Here is a 23,008-nt window from a genome sequence, read left to right as displayed (position 1 = left end):
TAGTGTTGGATCGGTGGTGTAGGGTTAGGTAGTGTTGGATCGGTGGTGTAGGGTAGGGTTAGGGTTAGGGTTAGGGTTAGGGTTAGGTAGTGTTGGATCGGTGGTGTAGGGTAGGGTTAGGGTTAGGGTTAGGGTTAGGTAGTGTTGGATCGGTGGTGTAGGGTAGGGTTAGGGTTAGGGTTAGGGTTAGGGTTAGGTAGTGTTGGATCGGTGGTGTAGGGTAGGGTTAGGGTTAGGGTTAGGTAGTGTTGGATCGGTGGTGTAGGGTAGGGTGTAGGGTTAGGGTTAGGGTTAGGTAGTGTTGGATCGGTGGTGTAGGGTAGGGTGTAGGGTTAGGGTTAGGGGTTAGGGTTAGGTAGTGTTGGATCGGTGGTGTAGGGTAGGGTGTAGGGTTAGGGTTAGGGTTAGGGTTAGGTAGTGTTGGATCGGTGGTGTAGGGTGTAGGGTGTAGGGTAGGGTTAGGGTTAGGGTTAGGTAGTGTTGGATCGGTGGTGTAGGGTGTAGGGTGTAGGGTAGGGTTAGGGTTAGGGTTAGGTAGTGTTGGATCGGTGGTGTAGGGTTAGGGTTAGGGTTAGGGTTAGGTAGTGTTGGATCGGTGGTGTAGGGTAGGGTGTAGGGTTAGGGTGTAGGGTTAGGTAGTGTTGGATCGGTGGTGTAGGGTAGGGTGTAGGGTTAGGGTTAGGGTTAGGTAGTGTTGGATCGGTGGTGTAGGGTGTAGGGTGTAGGGTAGGGTTAGGGTTAGGGTTAGGTAGTGTTGGATCGGTGGTGTAGGGTTAGGGTTAGGGTTAGGGTTAGGTAGTGTTGGATCGGTGGTGTAGGGTAGGGTGTAGGGTTAGGGTGTAGGGTTAGGTAGTGTTGGATCGGTGGTGTAGGGTAGGGTGTAGGGTTAGGGTTAGGGTTAGGGTTAGGTAGTGTTGGATCGGTGGTGTAGGGTGTAGGGTGTAGGGTAGGGTTAGGGTTAGGGTTAGGTAGTGTTGGATCGGTGGTGTAGGGTTAGGGTTAGGGTTAGGGTTAGGTAGTGTTGGATCGGTGGTGTAGGGTAGGGTGTAGGGTTAGGGTGTAGGGTTAGGTAGTGTTGGATCGGTGGTGTAGGGTAGGGTGTAGGGTTAGGGTTAGGGTTAGGTAGTGTTGGATCGGTGGTGTAGGGTAGGGTGTAGGGTTAGGGTGTAGGGTTAGGTAGTGTTGGATCGGTGGTGTAGGGTAGGGTGTAGGGTTAGGGTTAGGGTTAGGGTTAGGTAGTGTTGGATCGGTGGTGTAGGGTAGGGTGTAGGGTTAGGGTGTAGGGTTAGGTAGTGTTGGATCGGTGGTGTAGGGTAGGGTGTAGGGTTAGGGTTAGGGTTAGGGTTAGGTAGTGTTGGATCGGTGGTGTAGGGTAGGGTGTAGGGTTAGGGTGTAGGGTTAGGTAGTGTTGGATCGGTGGTGTAGGGTAGGGTGTAGGGTTAGGGTTAGGGTTAGGGTTAGGTAGTGTTGGATCGGTGGTGTAGGGTGTAGGGTGTAGGGTAGGGTTAGGGTTAGGGTTAGGTAGTGTTGGATCGGTGGTGTAGGGTGTAGGGTGTAGGGTAGGGTTAGGGTTAGGGTTAGGTAGTGTTGGATCGGTGGTGTAGGGTGTAGGGTGTAGGGTAGGGTTAGGGTTAGGGTTAGGTAGTGTTGGATCGGTGGTGTAGGGTTAGGGTTAGGGTTAGGGTTAGGTAGTGTTGGATCGGTGGTGTAGGGTAGGGTGTAGGGTTAGGGTGTAGGGTTAGGTAGTGTTGGATCGGTGGTGTAGGGTAGGGTGTAGGGTTAGGGTTAGGGTTAGGGTTAGGTAGTGTTGGATCGGTGGTGTAGGGTGTAGGGTGTAGGGTAGGGTTAGGGTTAGGGTTAGGTAGTGTTGGATCGGTGGTGTAGGGTTAGGGTTAGGGTTAGGGTTAGGTAGTGTTGGATCGGTGGTGTAGGGTAGGGTGTAGGGTTAGGGTGTAGGGTTAGGTAGTGTTGGATCGGTGGTGTAGGGTAGGGTGTAGGGTTAGGGTTAGGGTTAGGTAGTGTTGGATCGGTGGTGTAGGGTGTAGGGTGTAGGGTAGGGTTAGGGTTAGGGTTAGGTAGTGTTGGATCGGTGGTGTAGGGTTAGGGTTAGGGTTAGGGTTAGGTAGTGTTGGATCGGTGGTGTAGGGTAGGGTCTAGGGTTAGGGTGTAGGGTTAGGTAGTGTTGGATCGGTGGTGTAGGGTAGGGTGTAGGGTTAGGGTTAGGGTTAGGTAGTGTTGGATCGGTGGTGTAGGGTAGGGTGTAGGGTTAGGGTGTAGGGTTAGGTAGTGTTGGATCGGTGGTGTAGGGTAGGGTGTAGGGTTAGGGTGTAGGGTTAGGTAGTGTTGGATCGGTGGTGTAGGGTAGGGTGTAGGGTTAGGGTGTAGGGTTAGGTAGTGTTGGATCGGTGGTGTAGGGTAGGGTGTAGGGTTAGGGTGTAGGGTTAGGTAGTGTTGGATCGGTGGTGTAGGGTAGGGTGTAGGGTTAGGGTGTAGGGTTAGGTAGTGTTGGATCGGTGGTGTAGGGTAGGGTGTAGGGTTAGGGTGTAGGGTTAGGTAGTGTTGGATCGGTGGTGTAGGGTAGGGTGTAGGGTTAGGGTGTAGGGTTAGGTAGTGTTGGATCGGTGGTGTAGGGTAGGGTGTAGGGTTAGGGTGTAGGGTTAGGTAGTGTTGGATCGGTGGTGTAGGGTAGGGTGTAGGGTTAGGGTGTAGGGTTAGGTAGTGTTGGATCGGTAGGGTAGGGTGTAGGGTTAGGGTGTAGGGTTAGGTAGTGTTGGATCGGTGGTGTAGGGTAGGGTGTAGGGTTAGGGTGTAGGGTTAGGTAGTGTTGGATCGGTGGTGTAGGGTAGGGTGTAGGGTTAGGGTGTAGGGTTAGGTAGTGTTGGATCGGTGGTGTAGGGTAGGGTGTAGGGTTAGGGTGTAGGGTTAGGTAGTGTTGGATCGGTGGTGTAGGGTAGGGTGTAGGGTTAGGGTGTAGGGTTAGGTAGTGTTGGATCGGTGGTGTAGGGTAGGGTGTAGGGTTAGGGTTAGGGTTAGGTAGTGTTGGATCGGTGGTGTAGGGTAGAGTGTAGGGTTAGGGTGTAGGGTTAGGGTTAGGGTTAGGGTTAGGGTTAGGTAGTGTTGGATCGGTGGTGTGGTGTAGGGTAGGGTGTAGGGTTAGGGTGTAGGGTTAGGTAGTGTTGGATCGGTGGTGTAGGGTAGGGTGTAGGGTTAGGGTGTAGGGTGTAGGGTGTAGGGTTAGGGTTAGGTAGTGCAGTGGTTCTCAACCTTTCTTCTGCATGGGCACACTTTTCATGTCTCAAGAATCCATGCACACCAACATAATACGGGGGTGTAAATATCGTCACTGTCGGTGAAGAAACCTTGTATCTCCAAGTTTCAAAAATGTGTATGTTTCTTCGCAAAGTAAAGCCCTGCTTCATCATACAAGGCTGTCGCACAACAGTAGTGAAAACAGCAGATCTACAAGCACACAACGCCTCGCACCGCGAGGCGTTGTGTGCTTGTAGATCGGCTGTTTTCACTAGTTTAAATCATTTTTAAAATGATACAATACTGGCTTTCAAGCAGTTTCAAGGGGCACACTTGACCCTTCTCAGGGGCACACCAAAGGTCCCCAGGCACAGTGGTTGAGAAACACTGGACTAGTGCCCAATAACAACACCCAGTTGATACTGCTTAAGATGGACAAGGCAGCTTGTAGAATGGAAGACCGGTCTTAAGCTGGTTGCACACTGCTGCGTTTTTCGTTGCGAAATGCGTTTTTCAGGGCAAGGAGAGAGAGAGAGATAGAGAGAGCAAGGGACCGAGTGGTGCGCGAAACGGGCGGCAGTGTGCAAACGTGACTGACATAACGTGAGGTTGATTTTTTTTATTTGCGTGCTCCGAAATTCACTCCGATATTCGGCCCGAAAAACGCAGCAGTGTGCAACCAGCTTTAGACATTTAACTTTTTTTCCCCCCACTTCCAGAATCAGGACCACTATGCTGTCCTTGGACTGATCCATGTACGCTACAAGGCCACACAGAAGCAGATTAAAGCTGCCCGTGAGTATTTCTGCTATGAGCTGATGGTTCTCACGTTCTTTTTAAGGTTCCTTTGTTTTAATAGATGGCAGCTGTTTAATCACACTGATTATGGCATTCTCTCAACAGACAAAGCCATGGTATTAAAGTATTAAAGTATGGTATCACACTGATTATCACATTCTCTCAACAGACAAAGCCATGGTATTAAAGCACCACCCAGACAAGAGGAAGGCAGCTGGAGAGCAGATCGTAGAGGGAGACAACGACTACTTCACTTGTATAACTAAAGGTAATGAATGATGTTTATTTAAAGACATGGTCAATAGACCAGGGGTTCCCAAACTGTTTTGTCTCAGGTCACTCCATAAATATTCTTTTAATCCGAGGCACCCCTACATTATAATCCCAGCACCTTATATTTATAGCATATCGTCGTTGTCGGGTGGAAACCTTGTATGTCCAAAACTGTTTGTTTTGTATTTATCATCTATAAAATGTACTAGGCGTTGTGTGCTTGTAGATCGGCTGTTTTCACTAGTTTTGTGCGACAGTCTTGTATGATGAAGCAGGGCAAAAGACGTACACATTTGAAACCTGGAGATACAAGGTTTCTGCCCGACAGAGACGATATTTTAGTGATTATGTTGCGAGGAAAACATTGAGATAACAGCCATTTTGGTTAGAACTTGACTGAAACTACGTTTGTACTTCAAGTTTAAAATGATCCTAAATATTTTTTCAAGTGTCCAAATAAATTCCAAATATTATCAAATGATCTCGCGGCACCCCTGGACTGCCGTCGCGGCACCCCGGGGTGCCCCGTCACCCACTTTGAAAACCCCTGCAATAGACTAATACTGAAAACGTAGCTAGTATACACTAAAAGAAAGAAATCCCTATGAAAATATTAGATTTTGGGTCCTTCATGTGCAAAATGATGTTAGTACTTAAAGGAGTAGTTCACCCCCAAAATGTTTTTTTTTCTATTGATTAGTCACGCCATGGAGTTTTTTGTCGCATTCCTAAGACAAAAATGTGATAACAATAAATTGACCCCCATTCGTTCCGGATGGGGACCCGCTTCGAAACGGGTCCCCATCCGGAATCAATGGGGGTAAATTTACTCGAATCAAATTTTTGTCTTAGGAATGTGACATAAATATTGAACTCTAGTCTCCATGGCGTGACTAATCAATAGGGGAAAAAAAAAACGTTTTGGGGTGAACTACTCCTTTAACCCCTGTCAACACCGAGATGTAACTTAAACTTTAACTTGTGAAGATTTCTCAAGGATGTTAAATGGAAGGTGATTTCCCCTTATAAACTAATAGATTTTTCTCCACGTCCAAAAAGTCATCCTCTTTCTGTATTTCTGGTCCCCAGCTATAGAAACCCTATCAGACCATGTGTGTATTTCTGGTCCTCAGCTATAGAAACCCTATCAGACCATGTGTGTATTTCTGGTCCTCAGCTATAGAAACCCTATCAGACCCTGTGTGTATTTCTGGTCCTCAGCTATAGAAACCCTATCAGACCCTGTGTGTATTTCTGGTCCTCAGCTATAGAAACCCTATCAGACCATGTGTGTATTTGTGGTCCTCAGCTATAGAAACCCTATCAGACCCTGTGTGTATTTCTGGTCCTCAGCTATAGAAACCCTATCAGACCATGTGTGTATTTCTGGTCCTCAGCTATAGAAACCCTATCAGACCCTGTGTGTATTTCTGGTCCTCAGCTATAGAAACCCTATCAGACCATGTGTGTATTTGTGGTCCCCAGCTATAGAAACCCTATCAGACCATGTGTGTATTTGTGGTCCTCAGCTATAGAAACCCTATCAGACCCTGTGTGTATTTCTGGTCCTCAGCTATAGAAACCCTATCAGACCCTGTGTGTATTTGTGGTCCTCAGCTATAGAAACCCTATCAGACCCTGTGTGTATTTCTGGTCCTCAGCTATAGAAACCCTATCAGACCCTGTGTGTATTTGTGGTCCTCAGCTATAGAAACCCTATCAGACCATGTGTGTATTTCTGGTCCTCAGCTATAGAAACCCTATCAGACCCTGTGTGTATTTCTGGTCCTCAGCTATAGAAACCCTATCAGACCCTGTGTGTATTTGTGGTCCTCAGCTATAGAAACCCTATCAGACCATGTGTGTATTTGTGGTCCCCAGCTATAGAAACCCTATCAGACCATGTGTGTATTTGTGGTCCTCAGCTATAGAAACCCTATCAGACCATGTGTGTATTTGTGGTCCCCAGCTATAGAAACCCTATCAGACCATGTGTGTATTTGTTGTCCCCAGCTATAGAAACCCTATCAGACCATGTGTGTATTTCTGGTCCCCAGCTATAGAAACCCTATCAGACCATGTGTGTATTTGTGGTCCCCAGCTATAGAAACCCTATCAGACCATGTGTGTATTTGTGGTCCTCAGCTATAGAAACCCTATCAGACCCTGTGTGTATTTCTGGTCCCCAGCTATAGAAACCCTATCAGACCATGTGTGTATTTGTGGTCCTCAGCTATAGAAACCCTATCAGACCCTGTGTGTATTTGTGGTCCTCAGCTATAGAAACCCTATCAGACCATGTGTGTATTTGTGGTCCCCAGCTATAGAAACCCTATCAGACCATGTGTGTATTTGTTGTCCTCAGCTATAGAAACCCTATCAGACCATGTGTGTATTTGTGGTCCCCAGCTATAGAAACCCTATCATCCTCTTTCTGTATTTCCTGTCCCCAGCTATAGAAACCCTATCAGACCCTGTGAAGAGAAGAGCTTTTGACAGCATCGACCCCACCTTTGACAACGCTGTGCCTTCAAAGAGCGAGGGCAAGGAGAACTTCTTCGAGGCGTATTCTCCCGTTTTTGATAGAAACGCCAGATGGTCTTCCAAAAAGCACGTGCCCAAACTAGGAACTTTGGAGTCCACTTTTGAAGACGTGGATAATTTTTACTCGTTCTGGTAAGTGGCAGAGTTGTCAGTCTTATGAACACTACGTGAACATTGACCAGGGTTCCCCAACAGGCGGCCCGTGGGCCATTTGCGGCCCGCGGGGGGCTACTGTCTGGCCCACACCAACCCCAGTAATAATGGTGGTATAAGAGCAGCAACAACACTAGTATATCGTCGTTGTCGGGTGGAAATCTCGCATCTCCAAAATGTGTACGTTCTTTCGCAAATCATACAAGGCCGTCGCACAAAAGTAGTGAAAACAGCAGATCTACAAGCACACAACGCCTCGCACCGCGAGGCGTTGTGTGCTTGTAGATCGGCTGTTTTCACTAGTTTAAATAATTTTTTAAAATGATAAATTCAAAACGAACGGTTTTGGACATACAAGATTTTCACCCGACAATGACGAAAACTGTCGCTGGAGTAGCCGGAACGCCACCGTCGCCCCCTGCAATGTTGTGGCCCTCGGCTTGGTACCCTAGACATGATTCAATGCTGTGGCTCTCGGCTTGGTACCCTAGACATGATTCAATGTTGTGGCCCTCGGCTTGGTACCCTAGACATGATTCAATGCTGTGGCCCTCGGCTTGGTACCCTAGACATGATTCAATGTTGTGGCCCTCGGCTTGGTACCCTAGACATGATTCAATGTTGTGGCCCTCGGCTTGGTACCCTAGACATGATTCAATGTTGTGGCCCTCGGCTTGGTACCCTAGACATGATTCAATGCTGTGGCCCTCGGCTTGGTACCCTAGACATAATTCAATGTTGTGGCCCTCGGCTTGGTACCCTAGACATGATTCAATGCTGTGGCCCTCGGCTTGGTACCCTAGACATGATTCAATGTTGTGGCCCTCGGCTTGGTACCCTAGACATGATTCAATGTTGTGGCCCTCGGCTTGGTACCCTAGACATAATTCAATGCTGTGGCCCTCGGCTTGGTACCCTAGACATGATTCAATGCTGTGGCCCTCGGCTTGGTACCCTAGACATGATTCAATGCTGTGGCCCTCGGCTTGGTACCCTAGACATGATTCAATGTTGTGGCCCTCGGCTTGGTACCCTAGACATGATTCAATGTTGTGGCCCTCGGCTTGGTACCCTAGACATGATTCAATGTTGTGGCCCTCGGCTTGGTACCCTACAGTACGTTTAGGGTTTAAGTGGTTAAAGATGCTGGAAAATCTCTGCCAGTCTCTTTACAGGGTTCCCACGGTCATGAAATTCCTGGAAATATTTTGAAATTAGATTTTTTTTGGAATTGATCAAGGGTCCTGGAAGGTCCTGGAAAAAATAGCTATGCATTGTCTTTGGTTATTGATTTTGTTAATACCTCTGAAATGACAAATTAAACATGGGCCAAATTGTCAAATATTAGAGACAGAAATTGTGAAAATAGCCGATGTTGCGAGGCGTTGTGAGCATGTAGATCGGCTATTTTCACAATAAAACTGTCTTATACAAAATCCCTCAACTCTTAGTGCTCGTCAGGGTGGGGGGGTCCCCAGTTAAAATTATTTCGGGGGTCACAGCCTGAAAAGGTTGAGAACCACTGGCATACACTACCTGTTTTTGGGCATTGAGCATTGGAGTAAGCGACCTGTTATTGAGCTGAATTATTGTTATATAGTCCTGGAAATTGGGTTAAATATTCTGGAAAAGTTTTGGAAAATGATTTGTTAAAAATGTGTGGGAACCCTGGAGAAAGAATCTTGTCACTGAATGCTACATGTCCCCATAATGCTACATGTCCCCATGTCCAATGAAGGTACAACTTTGACTCGTGGAGAGAGTTCTCATATCTGGATGAAGAGGAGAAGGAAAAGGCTGAATGGTGAGCACCAGTTACACACTACATTTCCATCAACTGTTTTTGAAGCGGTGAAAGCTGCTTCCAAGGAGTGGCTTTGTCTGTCCCGTACCTGTTTTTTTGAGGATTCCCATAGATTCTCAAGGAGTGAGAATGTCTGTCCCGTACATGTCCCATACATGTCCCGTACATGTCCTGTGCTTGCAGAATTGAGGATTGGTCAAGCTTCACATGACAATTTGGCCCTCCAGACAAAATCATTCAGAATTCATAAAAATATAGAACTAAAGCACATAGAAAGTATAGATCTAGAACACAGCATGTATAGATCTAGAACACAGATTTCAAAGGTCTAGAACACATAGAATAAAAATTCACCGCTTCACTTCGAACCGAGGTTTGATTTTTTTCCTTCAATTTCTGAATGTTTTTCTGTCTCCTTTTGGCGTCCAGTCGAGATGAGAGGAGATGGATTGAAAAGCAGAATCGTGCTTCCAGACAGCAGAGAAAGAAGGAAGAGATGAACAGAATAAGAACACTAGTCGGTAAGAAAACATCACATTTATTTTAACTGATTAACGCCGTGCAACACAAATAATATAAAACGTGTTTGTTGTTCAAAATTGACCAGTGTGCATCAGTGAAGAACAAAACCGTCACCAGAATTTGATTTGTAGTGTTTATTTTTTTTATATACCAAACTTAAAGCTGTAATTTGTCATTTTTATGTTCTACCTGGGATTAAAGGACAACTTTAGTTTTTTTACAACAAGGGTTCATATTTTAGATTGTAATTAAAGAATATAAAAGATGAGTGTTAAAATGATTTCATTTACTTCTTTTTATTGTTTTAGAGATTCTTATTTCAGTGGTTGGGGGCATGCGTACAAGTGGCTAAATATGTCATTTTACACAGAATAAGCCCATTCCCAAGATACAACGCAACCTATGGTTGGATGTGACTTATGGGGGCTAGACGTGTTACTGTAAATAGCAATAAAGAAACTGGTGGCTTATTGGGTCTAAAAAGACATATTTAGCCACTTGTACGCATGCCCCCATGCGTACCCATGCCCCACATTTTAGCGCGGTAAACGCGATAAAACAATAGAACGACATACTTGTAAAGTTCAATTTATACCTCCCAAAAGGAACCCAGAGAGTCTAGTTTTTGTCAAGTAACTTGAAAAATAACCATAAAAACCAACGTGAAAAAGAAAACATTGTGATATTTTATTTTTCCATATCGCCCACCCCTACTGTCGCTCATTTTGTTTGAGGAGATTAAACTTAGTATACCAGTAAGACTCCCTAATCGGGAGATAAGCGACCGTAGGTCGCTTATCTCCACAAATAGGGCAAAAATGTGTTTTTCCAAAATCTTCCTGGTCCATGTTGATGACATGAGTGTAGACATGCTGTGTAGTGATTTTCGTGATTTTAGGGCAACATCTGTAGGAGCAGTGTCCAAAAATGTGTTTTTAAAAATCGGCGTGAAGGTGTCGCTATATGGGAGAGATTCATGTTGATGGGATGAGTGTAGACATACTGTGTAGCGATTTGCGTGATTTTAGGGCAAAAACTGTAGGAGCAGTGTCCAAAAATGAGTTTTAAAAATCGGCCTGAAGGTGGCGCTAGAAGAGGGCCATGTGAGAAATGAGGGGTGGGGTCTCCGCGTTGCCTTGGCGGACGAATAGGTACCGGCCCCGGCTCTCCCGGACGCTCCTAGCCCGAGTTACGGCATTTTATGTGAGCTGCAGTGGAGGGGGTCCTCCACTGGGGGCGCCACCACTTTTGCATCCGTTCTGGAGCACCAGGAGTGGGTGGTCGCCAGGAATTCCCCGTGAGCAGCCCCGTTGGGGTGGTCATTTGGTCATTTTTGCACATTTGGTCATTTTTTACCAATTTGTATTGTGTTTTATATCATTTTTATCATTGATTCGTCACCTTTACAACGAGGTACAGCTTGTAAGCATCGGGCATTCGAGGCATGAGCTACACAGCCAAACGTGTGGGTAGCGCCGACCCAAAATGTGCCAACATTCGGTCCATTATATCCCCCGTTTAATTATGCCAAATGGTATTGTGTTTGATATCATTGTTATCGTTGATTCGTCACCTTTACAACGAGGTACAGCTTGTAAGGATCTGGCATTCGTGGAATGAGCAACACAGCCAAACGTGTGGGTAGCGCCCCTCCAAAAATGGTCAAAATGGCCTGGCAGGCTTGCAATACTGTTCTTTTGGTGTTCACCTTTGTTACTTGTGGCATTGAATGATTGCACTCTCTCACAGTAATAAGGAAAAGAAAAAACAACACATATTGGCCATTTTTACACTTTTTTAATGATAAGCTCAGTGTCAGGGAAGCCCAAAACGAGAGTAAATGCCAGCAGAACAGCATATTGCAAGCCATTTTGGCAACATTTGTGGGGGCGCACCCCACGTGTTTAGTAGTGCTGCTCACTCCACGAATAGCGGATCCTCACAAGCTGTACCTCGGTGTAAAGGGGACAAATCAACAATGAAAATGATATAAAATACAATACCATTTGGGTTTATTAAAGGGGAGATATAATCGACCAAATTTAGATTTCCAAACTTTTTGTGGCAGGTTTTATATAAAGATTTGGGAGAACATACCGGTCTCGCTTTTCAGCGAGCCCAGTCAGCCCACAATAATTACGGTTTGCAGATTTTAAAGAAATGTCGCCAAACCCGTGCGAGGACTCAACTCCTGTTGCTCTGGTATCACAACGTGACTAGTCTCGCGAGGCCAGACTGTTGCCTCCGCGATTTGGGCAAATGCTCCCGGCATACAGTCTGGCAAACGGAAATAGAAACGATGAGTGCGTGATAAAGCGGATGTGACGCAACCGCTCCCTTGGTGCAGTAGCAATAACATGTCCTACTGGAAGCGTTATGTCTCCTTTCAATATTTCTGGGGGCGTTATTTCGTCTTTCTCTGGTGTTATTAGTGTTACTTTCATGATGTTTTCAAATGTTTTCTTAAACTATACACTAGAGATGTTACCGATCAATCGGCAATGGATCGGATCGGGCCGATCAAAGCGTGATCGGCGATAATCGGTGGTTTAGATCAAAAGGTAAATTCACCGATCCGATCCGATCGGTGCATCCGATCAACCAGCCGTTCAGTATGCCCACTTGAGGCCATTTTGGGGTATTGATTTCCACAGTGCTGAAGGAATAATTAGTTACTGCTATGATAATAAATACATAGTAATGCTGGTAAATAACTATAAGGCAAATATATAAATGAATTCACGAGTGAATTAATTAATTAAAGTTAAAACATTAACATTTAGAAAATATAAATAATATATAAATAATAACTTGATCGGATCGGTGATTGATCGGTATCGGGTGATCAAACTTTTGTGATCGGTGCTCGGTGATCGGTTCCAAAAAACCTGATCGGACCATCCCTACTATACACCCATAACAAGAATAGGCCGCTCGAATGACTTTGTCTGAACTATTGTGTTTCTGTTACGTTTCCAATGGGACTACAGTACTACTTCCGATACTCGCCGTTCGGGAGCTGCCGTTCCAGACTCTATATAGCATTCGGAGATTGTGGAATAGTTGTCTGGCTACGCGAGACTACGACGTGACCAACACCACCAACACAGGATGTCTTAACCAAGTGTTGTTTCTCTCCAGACACCGCCTACAGCATCCTAGGATAAAGAGGATGTTTTAACTAAGTGTTATTTCTCTGCAGACACCGCCTACAGCAGTGATCCTAGGATAAAGAAGTTCAAGGACGAGGAGAAGTCCAGGAAGGAATCTGAGAAGAAGGCCAAGGTGGAAGCCAAGAAGAGAGAGCAGGACGAGAAGGAGCGGGTTAGTGTGACCTTCAATCCTCCAGGGGTGGCACCACATTCTGGGGCCCGGGTCCAAGGGTTCACTGTGGGCCCCCCCCATGAATGGTCTTCATAGGGAGGAGGGGGTTTAACCCATTTAAGGCCCTTTTCCACCGGCAGCGATAACGATGACGATAGCCATAAAATATCACAGCGATAATTATGCCTTCACATTGATGTCCGATAAAGTTATCGGACATCAATGTGAAGAGGCGCTAATTAACAGCCGCTCGCTCAGAGCGCACCTCGAGCTGTTTGTCAGAGACCCAGTTCCATATCACTGTGATCTTAACCACATCGTTGTTGATCCTAACGATGTAGTTGTCGGCTATCGTTGTCTTTATCGGTGTTTGGTGGATGCTGCCGATCCACTTCAATTGAAAACCCACTTTTTTAAATCGTTATCGTCATCGTTATCGCTGCCGGTGGAAAAGAGCCTTAAGACTGGGAACACCTTATTACGCCTTATTTTGTGCTTTAACTATTGAAAAATAGCAGATATACAAGCTCACAGCGCGGCACCGAGTGAAAAAGTCTTTGAATACCGGTATTTCAATACCCAGAAAAAAAATGTTTTTCTGGGTATTTTCCTCCTGTATAGAAAGTCGATGGGAGCCCAACTTGATTTGGCCGCTGTGGCGACCCCGAAGGTCGTCGTCTCGGGCGCCCCTAGCTAAATCATTAGAGCATGCCCTGGGCTACATCTGTGCAAAATTTTGCGCTTTAAGACAAATTTGCACGAAATTAGCATTTACTCCCCTTAAATCCCCACACTTATTTCAAGTGCTGTCGACTTCTGCTGTAGAAAAACCCTCGGTTGAGTGAGGAATCTTGTTAAAATGTTGAAGTGCTGTTACAACTTCCCAAAATGTGATTTGCTTGCTTTTATGTTAATTGATGGGTAAAACTTATCAAGCAATTTCAATGTCCATTTGGCTTCAGATAATATTTACAGACATTTGGTATTAGTTGGGAGTTATTAGTTTGATCATAGGATCATAGAGTTCTATATAATATAGAGGAAGGATAGCCCCGCCCCCAGCCATTTATTTCAGTGCAAGTTGCTCAGTGGCGTTTTGAAACACCCGGAAGAAGCACATCCAGGTGCATTGTGGGGGAAATTGGCCGGGACCAACTTCGAACGCATGTTATTTCACCCAGCCTGCTGTTCCAGCTTTGGCCAGTAGGGTCGGCCCGCTTCAATATTTACAAGCCGTTCTGGGGGCTTGGTTGGGATCCATTGAGTTGGGATCCATTGGGATCCATTGGGACTGTATAGGTTTATTGAACAACACAAAGATAATGAAGTGAATGTGTTGCAGGCCTACATGTAACCTAATGGTTCTCACTGAAAGACTATTATGAGCATATTGGCTTGGAGGATCTGTAGTGGTGAGATGGTGCATGTGTGGTGTTGCCCTCCTGGCCCCCAAGCTGTGGAATAAACTCCCTGTCGCACTTAGAACAACGGACTCACTCGCTAGCTTTCACCGTGGACTGAAGACTCACCTTTTCAGACTCCACCTAAACCCACAGCACTACTGAAACACTCAATGACCGTACATGAAGCTAGTTAGCATTTGTTTTTAGTTTTTTTTAGAAACCTTTTTTCTTTACTGATTATATTGTTCTCTAGATAGATATTCATATGCATTTGTTATATTGCTGTTGATGTACTGACATTTAACCTTGTTTATTATAGTGATGTATTATCTGCTTATTGTAAGTCGCTTTGAATTAAAAGCGTCTGCTAAATGCCTAAACTGTAAACTCAGGCCCGGCAGGCGGAGATGGAAGCAGCCCGCCTGGCCAAGGAGAAGGAGGAGGAGGAGGCCAGGCTGCTCGCCCAGCAGGCCAAGAAGGAGAAGGAGATCCAGAAGAAGGCCGTCAAGAAGGAGAGGCAGAAACTCAGGACCACCTGCAAGGTAGGGATGGTAATCCACTGCAAGGTGTGTGTGTGCGTTAGGGCATTCATGAATAGTGAGCTTTAGTATTTGAATTATTCGACCTCAAAGTATTTGAATAGTGGAATATTCAACAGGACTGGTGACATAATGGTGACAGCCCTAATCACCCATAACCCTGCAGTAACATTGTATCTCCATATTCCAACGTAGTTTATTGTATATTTTGGGTTTATAAATTAATGCCCTTCTCGACAATGATTTACCATTCTGGCCTCCTGTAACAACTTCTAACGGCGCTGAGTCGGCTCAAGCGATCTTTGCAACGCTTGACACGACACGGCGACTCGCTCGCTGCCGCTCGCTCGGCGGTGTCTCACGTGGCTCAAGGTCGCATGACACGGCGTGCCTCCGTCAGGGTCGATAACTATACTTTATACATAACTATACTTTATACTGAGCTCTCAGAGATCTCACAATCAATGTTGTGAACTTGTGATTGACACGTCCAGTAGCTCCGTGCAGGGTTCCCACGGTCATGAAATTCCTGGAAATATTTTGAAATTAGAAAAATATTTTTCCAGTACTGGAAAAGTTTTGGAATTGATCAAGGGTCCTGGAAGGTCCTGGAAAAAAATATTTATGCATTGTCTTTGGTTATTGATTTTGTTAATACGTCTGAAATGACAAATTAAACATTGGCCAAATTGTCAAATATTAAAGGCAGACATTGTGAAAATAGCCGAAAATAGCGTTGCGAGGCGTTGTGAGCATGTAGATCTGCTATTTTCGCAATAGAACCGTGTTATACAAAGTTCCTCTACTCTTAGTGCTCGTCAGGGTGGGGGGTCCCCAGTTCAAATATGATTATTTCAGGGGTCACAGCCTGAAAAGGTTGAGAACCACTGGCATACACTACCTGTCTTTGGGCATTGCACATAGGAGTAAGCGACTCGTTATTGAGCTGAATTATTGTTATATAGTCCTGGAAATTGGATTAAATATTCTGGAAAAGGTTTGGAAAAGTTTTGGAAATGAATTGGTAAAAATGTGTGGGAACCCTGTTCGTTTCTCAGCTGCTGCACCATTCAATGGTCTGAAGACACTGACAACACATTCCCATTCAGTGCATTGATGGCATTCGAACACGGTGGTCTTAAACTTCATTTATTTGTTGAGACACTTAATTATGCTTTTTTTCCCCGCTTCGGCAGAACTGGAATTACTTTGCAGACACCGAAACGGACGGCGTGAAGATGATGGAGGAGGTGGAGAAGCTGTGCGATCGTCTGGAGTTGGCGAGGTAAATAAAATGCTTCAGCTTCAGATCCAGAACGCTGACGTTTTAATTCTTAGTTGTTGAATTGAAAACAAACTGCATGAGAGGAATGTCATGTTGCTGAGCCGTGACTACTAGAATACTTTGTCAATAATTAATGTGATTTGGGCTGTCATCACTTTGTATTCCTGCCTCAACGTGCATTTCAATAAAAAGATGGGATTATACAAGCAATTAATTCAGATGCTATTTTTTATTTATTTTTTTATTACCAGCCCTATAAAAATATATATATATATATATATATATATATATATATTTTTTTTATGGTTTGTGGGTTGGTGTCAGATGAATGACTGTAATAATAATTGTTTGTTCAGTTTGCAGTGCCTCAATGAAACGCTGGTCTCAGCATCCAAGGAGGAGGGCAAGGCAGCAGTGGAGAAGCAGGTAAAACAGTGCGAAGGGTGAATCCTCTTTAATCTACACAAAGTCTATAAATGACTTCTTAATCAGTACTTAGGGTTGTCAAGGACCCCCCAAATTGATCTATACTGTATATTTGGCCGCAGGTCCCCCATCTGAATTTGTTTTAGTGCCAGGGACCCCCAGAAGAGAAGATTTGTGTTATGCATTTCTAAATGATTCAAAAAATGACGTTTTAAAAATGGTTGCTAGCTGTTAGTGTCTGGTGTGGTGTATGTCGTTGTGGCACCGCCACAAGACAGCCAACACGTCTGACACTGGCAGAACTTACTCAGACTGAGACAACAGGCAAAGATTGTGCCTTCTTTTATGCTGGAGCTTGGAAATAGCCGATCTACATGCTCACAACGCCTCGCGTTGTGAGCATTAGGGATGCGGTATCGGTACTCGCGGTATCGGTACTCGCGCCGATACAACCCTATTTTGCTGTACTCGTACTCGCCCGATACTTCTGACGGCAGCGGCCGATACCGAACAGGGGCGTCACAAGGGGGAGAAAAGTGGGACTGGGTTACTGGGGCTCAAGGTGAAAGCCAGGGCCTTAATTATTTTATACTTTTGCTATTGAAAAATAGCAGATATGCAAGCTCACAGTGCCGCACTGCAAGCTTGCATATCTGCTATTTTTTAAATACCCCATGAAGAACATTCATGGGGGGCCAGCAGTGAATCCTTGTACCCAGGGCCCAGAATTTGGTGCGACACCCTTGGTACACGCTGAACGGAGTGAACGCTGGCATTCAGCGGCAGCAGGCTGTCTGTCTGTCTTTCTGCAGCTTCAACATGAGTAGGCCTACATTGAGTGATTTAGCTTCATCATTCATTAATCTTAAAACTTGCTACGATGCAAAGTTTGTCTGAGTGCTTTGCCTTTGATGGAGAAATCAAATCCAAAAAAGGCGACTGGATGTGAATCACTCACTCATTACCTCGGCAGCTCGGCTCGAGCCTGTTGCATCAGTGTGATCCGCTCATCTGAAGAATAATCCATTTTGAGGTGAGATTTTGAGAACATGGAGAAAGTAGTCTCAGTCATAAGTTGGCTGCGAATGCCATAAATAATGGTTTAAAGTAGGCCTAACAGTGATGAGAGATGAGTGAGATGAGAGAGGTCGCTTAACGAGAGTCCTGTCAGTCCAGCTGCGCTGCTGTGCGCTGTGCTGGGGAGTTAATTGGTACTTGCCCTAGTTTTACGTCTTTCACTGGTGATGTAATCAATTATTTTGGAGCAGATTCCAATAGTATAAACATTATTAAAAGGCTTTCATATACTCTTGATATCTTTTTCAAATGAGGTTTAGCCTAATAGATTGAAATGTGCTAGATTTTGGCTATTTTCTGCTTGTTAATGTCAATAAATAAATTCATCAATTAATTTTCGGTTATCCCAATAGGTTTCAAAATTGTCGTGTACATGTCAGTGAAATTAGTCGCTAGGAACATCCCTAATTTTAAGATTTGTGAGGATGACAACACATTGTTTTGTATTATTAATTGTACTCGTATCGGTACTCGGTATCGGCGAGTACTCACAATGAAGTACTTGTACTCGTACTCGGTCAGCAAAAAAGTGGTATCGGGACATCCCTAGTGAGCATGTAGATCTGCTATTTTCACAATATATATCTTTGGAACTGAGTCACATTAAATGTAATACCTACAATTCCAAGTGCTTGTCAGGGTGGGGGTCCCCAGTTCAAATATGTTTATTTTGGAGGTCTAAAAAGGTTTGAGAACCCCTGGTATAGAGCATTAACAAATTCATCCACTAGGGGCATTGACAACTATCTAGCCAAGCTTTATAATTATAAACTATATTTATATTATATTTATATATTTTTTTAAAGAGAAAACAATAAAAATTGTGTGAACAACGTGGAATAGTGACTTTGATATTCGGATATTCCAATATTTGGTGAATGCCCTAACAATGCCAACGCTGTCCGTGTTCCGTGTTCGTTTGCTCCCCCTGCAGGTGACCGAGGTGAACTGCCAGCTGCAGAAGGAGCGGGAGGCGGAGCTCCAGGCCCGCCAGGCGTCCCGGGACCCCCAGGCCAGTGGGGGAGGGGGGGGGGGGGCCAAGGGCTGGGGGGAGGAGGACCTCCAGCTGCTCATCAAGGCTGTCAACCTGTTCCCCGCTGGGACCAACGCCAGGTGGGCGCGGGGAAAGACCCCCCAGGGGTCTGCAACATTTTCACTAGGAGGGAGGGAGAGGGAGAGGGAGAGGGAGAGAGAGGACCGCGGTTTTCCCAGTGAACCGAAGCACAACGGTGGGGGCCGATGGCCAAGGAGGGTCGCGAGCTTATGAGAAACAACTAAAATAAGACCTTAAAACCTGGCGAAAACAGCTGCGTGCATTAGCGGAAGATGACGATAAAGGAAATCATTAAATGGAAAACATTACATTAACTTCTGAAAAGGCTTCTAAGCCTACACTAGCCTACTAGTAAAACTAGTGTAAACAATAACACAGACAATATAAATCCTTAGTCTAATAATTGGAAGAAGGGGTTATCAATCATCATGGCCCCAAATAACTTTTAAATATCTTGCAATTGGCGACGAGTCTCTTACGAAATCGGCAAGAGTTCCTCTCAATACATAAAGCTATATAACCTCTCCATCATCGGCAACAGTCAGCTGTGTGTGTTCCCCAAACTCCCAAGCCCCCACTGTTGCGCTCAGGTTCACCGGGAAAACCGCGGTCGCGCGAGAGAGATGACTTCAAGTTTAAAATGATACTAAATATTTTTTCAAGTGTCAAATTCCAAATATTATCAAATTATCTCGCGGCACCCCTGGACTGCCGTCACGTCACCCCAGGGTGCCCCGTCACCCCAGGGTGCCCCGTCACTTTGAAAACCCCTGCTCTCTACACTTAAAGGCCCAGTTCACCCCTGGGACAACCAGATCTTATTTTATTGTTGTTCGGGACAAGATAAACACAGTTATTTGTTGTGTTCAATCTGTGTTTTGAGATATTTTAGTATTTCAGCCTGAATGATGATGCATTTTGCATCATAATATGATGCAGCATGATGACTCATATGATGAAAAAATAACTGTGTTGATCGTGTCCCAAACAACAATAAAATAAGATATGTTTGTCCCAGAGGTGAACTGGCCCTTTAAACTTCATGTTGGTTTGTTTACTGTTGAGAGAGAAAACAATGTTGCACATTAGGTTAATCATCTGGGGACCCCCAAAATAATTTGGGGACCCCCCCCCCAGGGGTCCTGACCCACAGGTGAAGAACCACTGTTCTAAACCATTCTGTGATTCTAACTGTTGTCGTGGCAAAACTGTTGTCCAAAGAATTATTGAATGCTTTAACCAGTGAAAAATAGAAGATCTACAAGCTCACAGCGCAGCACCGAGTGCCGCGCTGTGAGCTTGTAGATCTGCTATTTTTAAAATGTAGTGAAAATGTAGTGAAAATGTGTGCAAATCTTTGAATATACGTATTTTTAAAGCGAATGTTTGTAACTCAAATTTTGCTTCTGGGTGGTCCCTGGAACTAAATATTTTGAGATGGGGGTCCGTGGCCAAATACATATCATTTTGGGGGTCCTTCACATGAAAAGGTTTGAGAACCACTGACATAGTAGTCTCTCAAGAACAGACTAACTGAGCTCCAGTTAAGTGAAAAGGACCTTTTCTTTGACGATGGCTGGCCAGATTGCTGACATAGAAACATTTTTTTAAACCTTAGAAGGATTCAAAAGACACTTATAGAATCGGGTCAAAATTCAAGTTTTCAATATTTCTCAAAAATAGCAGATCTAAAAGCTCGCAGCGTGGCACTCGGTGCGCGCTGTGAGCTTGTATATCTGCTATTGTTCAATAGTTAAAGCATAAAATAATGATACACAAAATGTGTACCCGTTCTAAATGGGTTAATTTACTAGTAGGATGGGATCGTTTCACCCTAAATGGGTTTTACTAGTAGGATGGGATCGTTTCACCCGTGTTTCACAATCGCTATTCGTCCGTCTTTTTCCAGATGGGAAGTCGTTGCCAACTACATGAACTTACACTCCACCAGTGGCATCAAGAGGACAGCCAAAGATGTCATCAACAAAGCCAAGAACCTCCAGCGGCTCGGTGAGAAGAGACTGCTTCTTACTGACATCATCATGTCAGGATGATCCCTTTTAGTTCAATATTCAGTGTTTAGAACTGTTATTTCTTAGTCTTTTATTGTCGTTGATGTTGTTGGGTCGTAGTTTTTGAATGGATGATGACCCAAATTGACTGATTATTAAGTCTTTTAGCCATGCCATTCAGACTGGTTCTTTGACAATGTAGCAGTTTAAACATTGAGTCAGTCATTGACCAATGACCAGATAGATAGATACTGTAGATAGATACTGTAGGTAGGTAGGTAGATAGATAGATAGATAGATAGATACCTTTATTATCCCAAGGAGGAAAATCAGTTGCCCAGAGGCAGCACAGCAGTATAAGGTTATTTACAAAGTTACTACAGAGAAGTAAGAAAAATATAAAAGAAAAACAAGAACAGAGTACAGTAAAGAGCAAGGTACATCAAGAGAGGGAACAAATAATATATATATATAAAGTGTCCTTAAGCACAACTATCAAAATAGTACAGTGTCCAAATCAAAAGTGACCATAGCAGTCAATGCTAGTCAGTGCAACAAGTATCTCACTGTCATGTCAAACACAAGCAAAAATACCCAAAAACTACTAACACAACCTAATAGTGCAGTGTAAAAAAAAGTCAGTGCGAAAAAAAAAAATCGAAAGGAAAAGAAACTAGGAAGCGTGTCACAGCCCGACGCACATGAGCACCCTCCCTGGAAGGTCCTTGGTCAGAGTCAGTGCAACTAAAAATAATCTGTTTAGTTCAATATTCTATGTTTACAACTGTTATTTCTTAGTGTTTTATCGTCGTCGATGTTGTTGGGTGGTAGTTTTTGAATGGACCCAGATTGACTGATTACACAAGTCTTTTAGCCATGCCATTCAGACTGGTTATTTGACAATGCAGCAGTTTAAACATTGACCAATGACCAGGCCAGGAATGTATAATTCATCAAAGTGTACGTCCTGAACAGCGAACTCTGCTCTTGTTTCAGATCCTTTGCAGAAAGATGAGATCAACAAGAAGGCCTTTGAGAAGTTTAAGAAGGAACATTCTGCAGTGCCTCCCACCGTGGACAACGCAATGCCCTCGGAGAGATTTGACGGTGAGTGTTTGGGACATCATTAGCTGGCTTTACTTTATAACATACATGGGCAACTGGCGGCCCGGGGGCCACATGCGGCCCCCACCTTCACTTAATGCGGCCCTCAGGTCAATACCAAAATACTGATATATTATTGATTTCAGCTGTTACAATTCCAAACATGACCTGCTTTAATTCTGTCAGTCTATATTAGGAGCTTAATGACAAGTATAGTACCGTAGTATTAAAATGTATTTATTTATGTCCAATTTATTTGTATTTAGGCTCATAAAGTTAACATGAGTATACAGTATAACTAAATGCGTTTGAAATTAAATCAAAATCTTACATTTCAGGATTCCAATTAAAAAATAACAATTCAAGATTCCAATTCAAAAGAAGCAAAAATAGCCGATCTACAAGATCAAAACGCATCGCAGCGCAATGGAATGACAAAGTAGGATGTAGCAGTAGCAATGTGGAGTGAAGGTGGAAATATAGTGGCCCTCGCCATCATCAAAGTTGCCCAGTGCCCCCACCCCTGCTTTAGAACGTCAGCTTCAGCCTGAGAAACGTCCCTGGGGAAAGTGAAAGTAGCATTCCTCTTCTATCTAAAACTAGGAAACTTAAGGGACGGCCGCGACGGCGGCAGGTTGATCTATCGAGCGCTGATCATTTCCGGTTACTGTTGTCATCTGCTGTTGCAGTGCAAAGCTTAACTCATTTAGAACGGGTACACATTATTGTGTATCATTTTATGCTTTAACTATTGAAAAATAGCAGATAGGGTTGTAGATAGCTTGTAGATCTGCTATTTTTTTAAATCGTGAACAATAATTGTATGGGGTGCTGTTTCTACCCCAAGGAATGTTTTTTTGTGCAAAACAAATGCTTGCAATGGATTCATAATCATTAAAAACCCCTAGTTTGACCCCTCACATGCTACTTAATGCATATTTATTTTGGTGTGTTTTATCCTGTAGGTATACCGGTAGTTAATTTAATGGGACTCCAACTTTCATCAGCTGTCATGGATTCTCCTAGGGAAACTGAATTTCAGTCTTTGTGGGATGTGTTACTAGACACCTTTACAAACACATTGGTGAAGAAATATTTTGGTAGGGAATTTATTCCAGGATATGACACTATTTCTGACGATATTCCCTTCTTATGTTGTCTGTTGCCCCCCCCACCCCAGACCCTGCTGCTCCGTGGACCACGGAGGAGCAGAAGCTTCTGGAGCAGGCTCTGAAGACCTACCCGGTCAGCACCCCGGAGAGGTGGGAGAAGATCGCAGACGCCGTCCCGGGACGCTCCAAGAAGGACTGTATGAAGAGGTACAAGGTAAGACGGGGCCTTGTTTTCTCAACCACTGTGCCTGGGGACCTTTGGTGTGCCCCTGATAAGGGTCAAGTGTGCCCCTTGAAACTGCTTGAAACTAAAGCCAGTATTGTATTTA

At 44.4% G+C, this 23,008-nt stretch overlaps 1 protein-coding gene across 2 annotated transcripts in view; it reads left to right on the top strand.

The window, feature by feature from the left end:
- The window catches only part of dnajc2 (DnaJ (Hsp40) homolog, subfamily C, member 2), a 31,898-nt gene that overhangs the window by 6,900 nt on the left and 1,990 nt on the right, over window positions 1-23,008 (top strand). For both annotated transcript variants that reach the window (XM_080753971.1, XM_080753972.1), the window contains exons 3-15: window positions 3,969-4,044; window positions 4,217-4,315; window positions 6,774-6,996; window positions 8,756-8,821; window positions 9,251-9,342; window positions 12,546-12,667; window positions 14,463-14,612; window positions 15,806-15,894; window positions 16,251-16,320; window positions 18,332-18,510; window positions 20,361-20,461; window positions 21,460-21,570; window positions 22,748-22,893. In XM_080753971.1, coding sequence (XP_080610097.1) covers window positions 3,969-4,044; window positions 4,217-4,315; window positions 6,774-6,996; window positions 8,756-8,821; window positions 9,251-9,342; window positions 12,546-12,667; window positions 14,463-14,612; window positions 15,806-15,894; window positions 16,251-16,320; window positions 18,332-18,510; window positions 20,361-20,461; window positions 21,460-21,570; window positions 22,748-22,893 — 1,524 coding nt within the window. The remainder of the gene's footprint in view (window positions 1-3,968; window positions 4,045-4,216; window positions 4,316-6,773; window positions 6,997-8,755; window positions 8,822-9,250; window positions 9,343-12,545; window positions 12,668-14,462; window positions 14,613-15,805; window positions 15,895-16,250; window positions 16,321-18,331; window positions 18,511-20,360; window positions 20,462-21,459; window positions 21,571-22,747; window positions 22,894-23,008) is intronic.

The sequence above is a fragment of the Nannobrachium achirus genome, assembly GCF_963921795.1.
Source record: "Nannobrachium achirus genome assembly, chromosome: 23".
Lineage (NCBI taxonomy): Eukaryota > Metazoa > Chordata > Actinopteri > Myctophiformes > Myctophidae > Nannobrachium > Nannobrachium achirus.
Note: the sequence above shows the minus strand (reverse complement) of the source record. Positions and strands in the feature narration are given on the sequence as shown.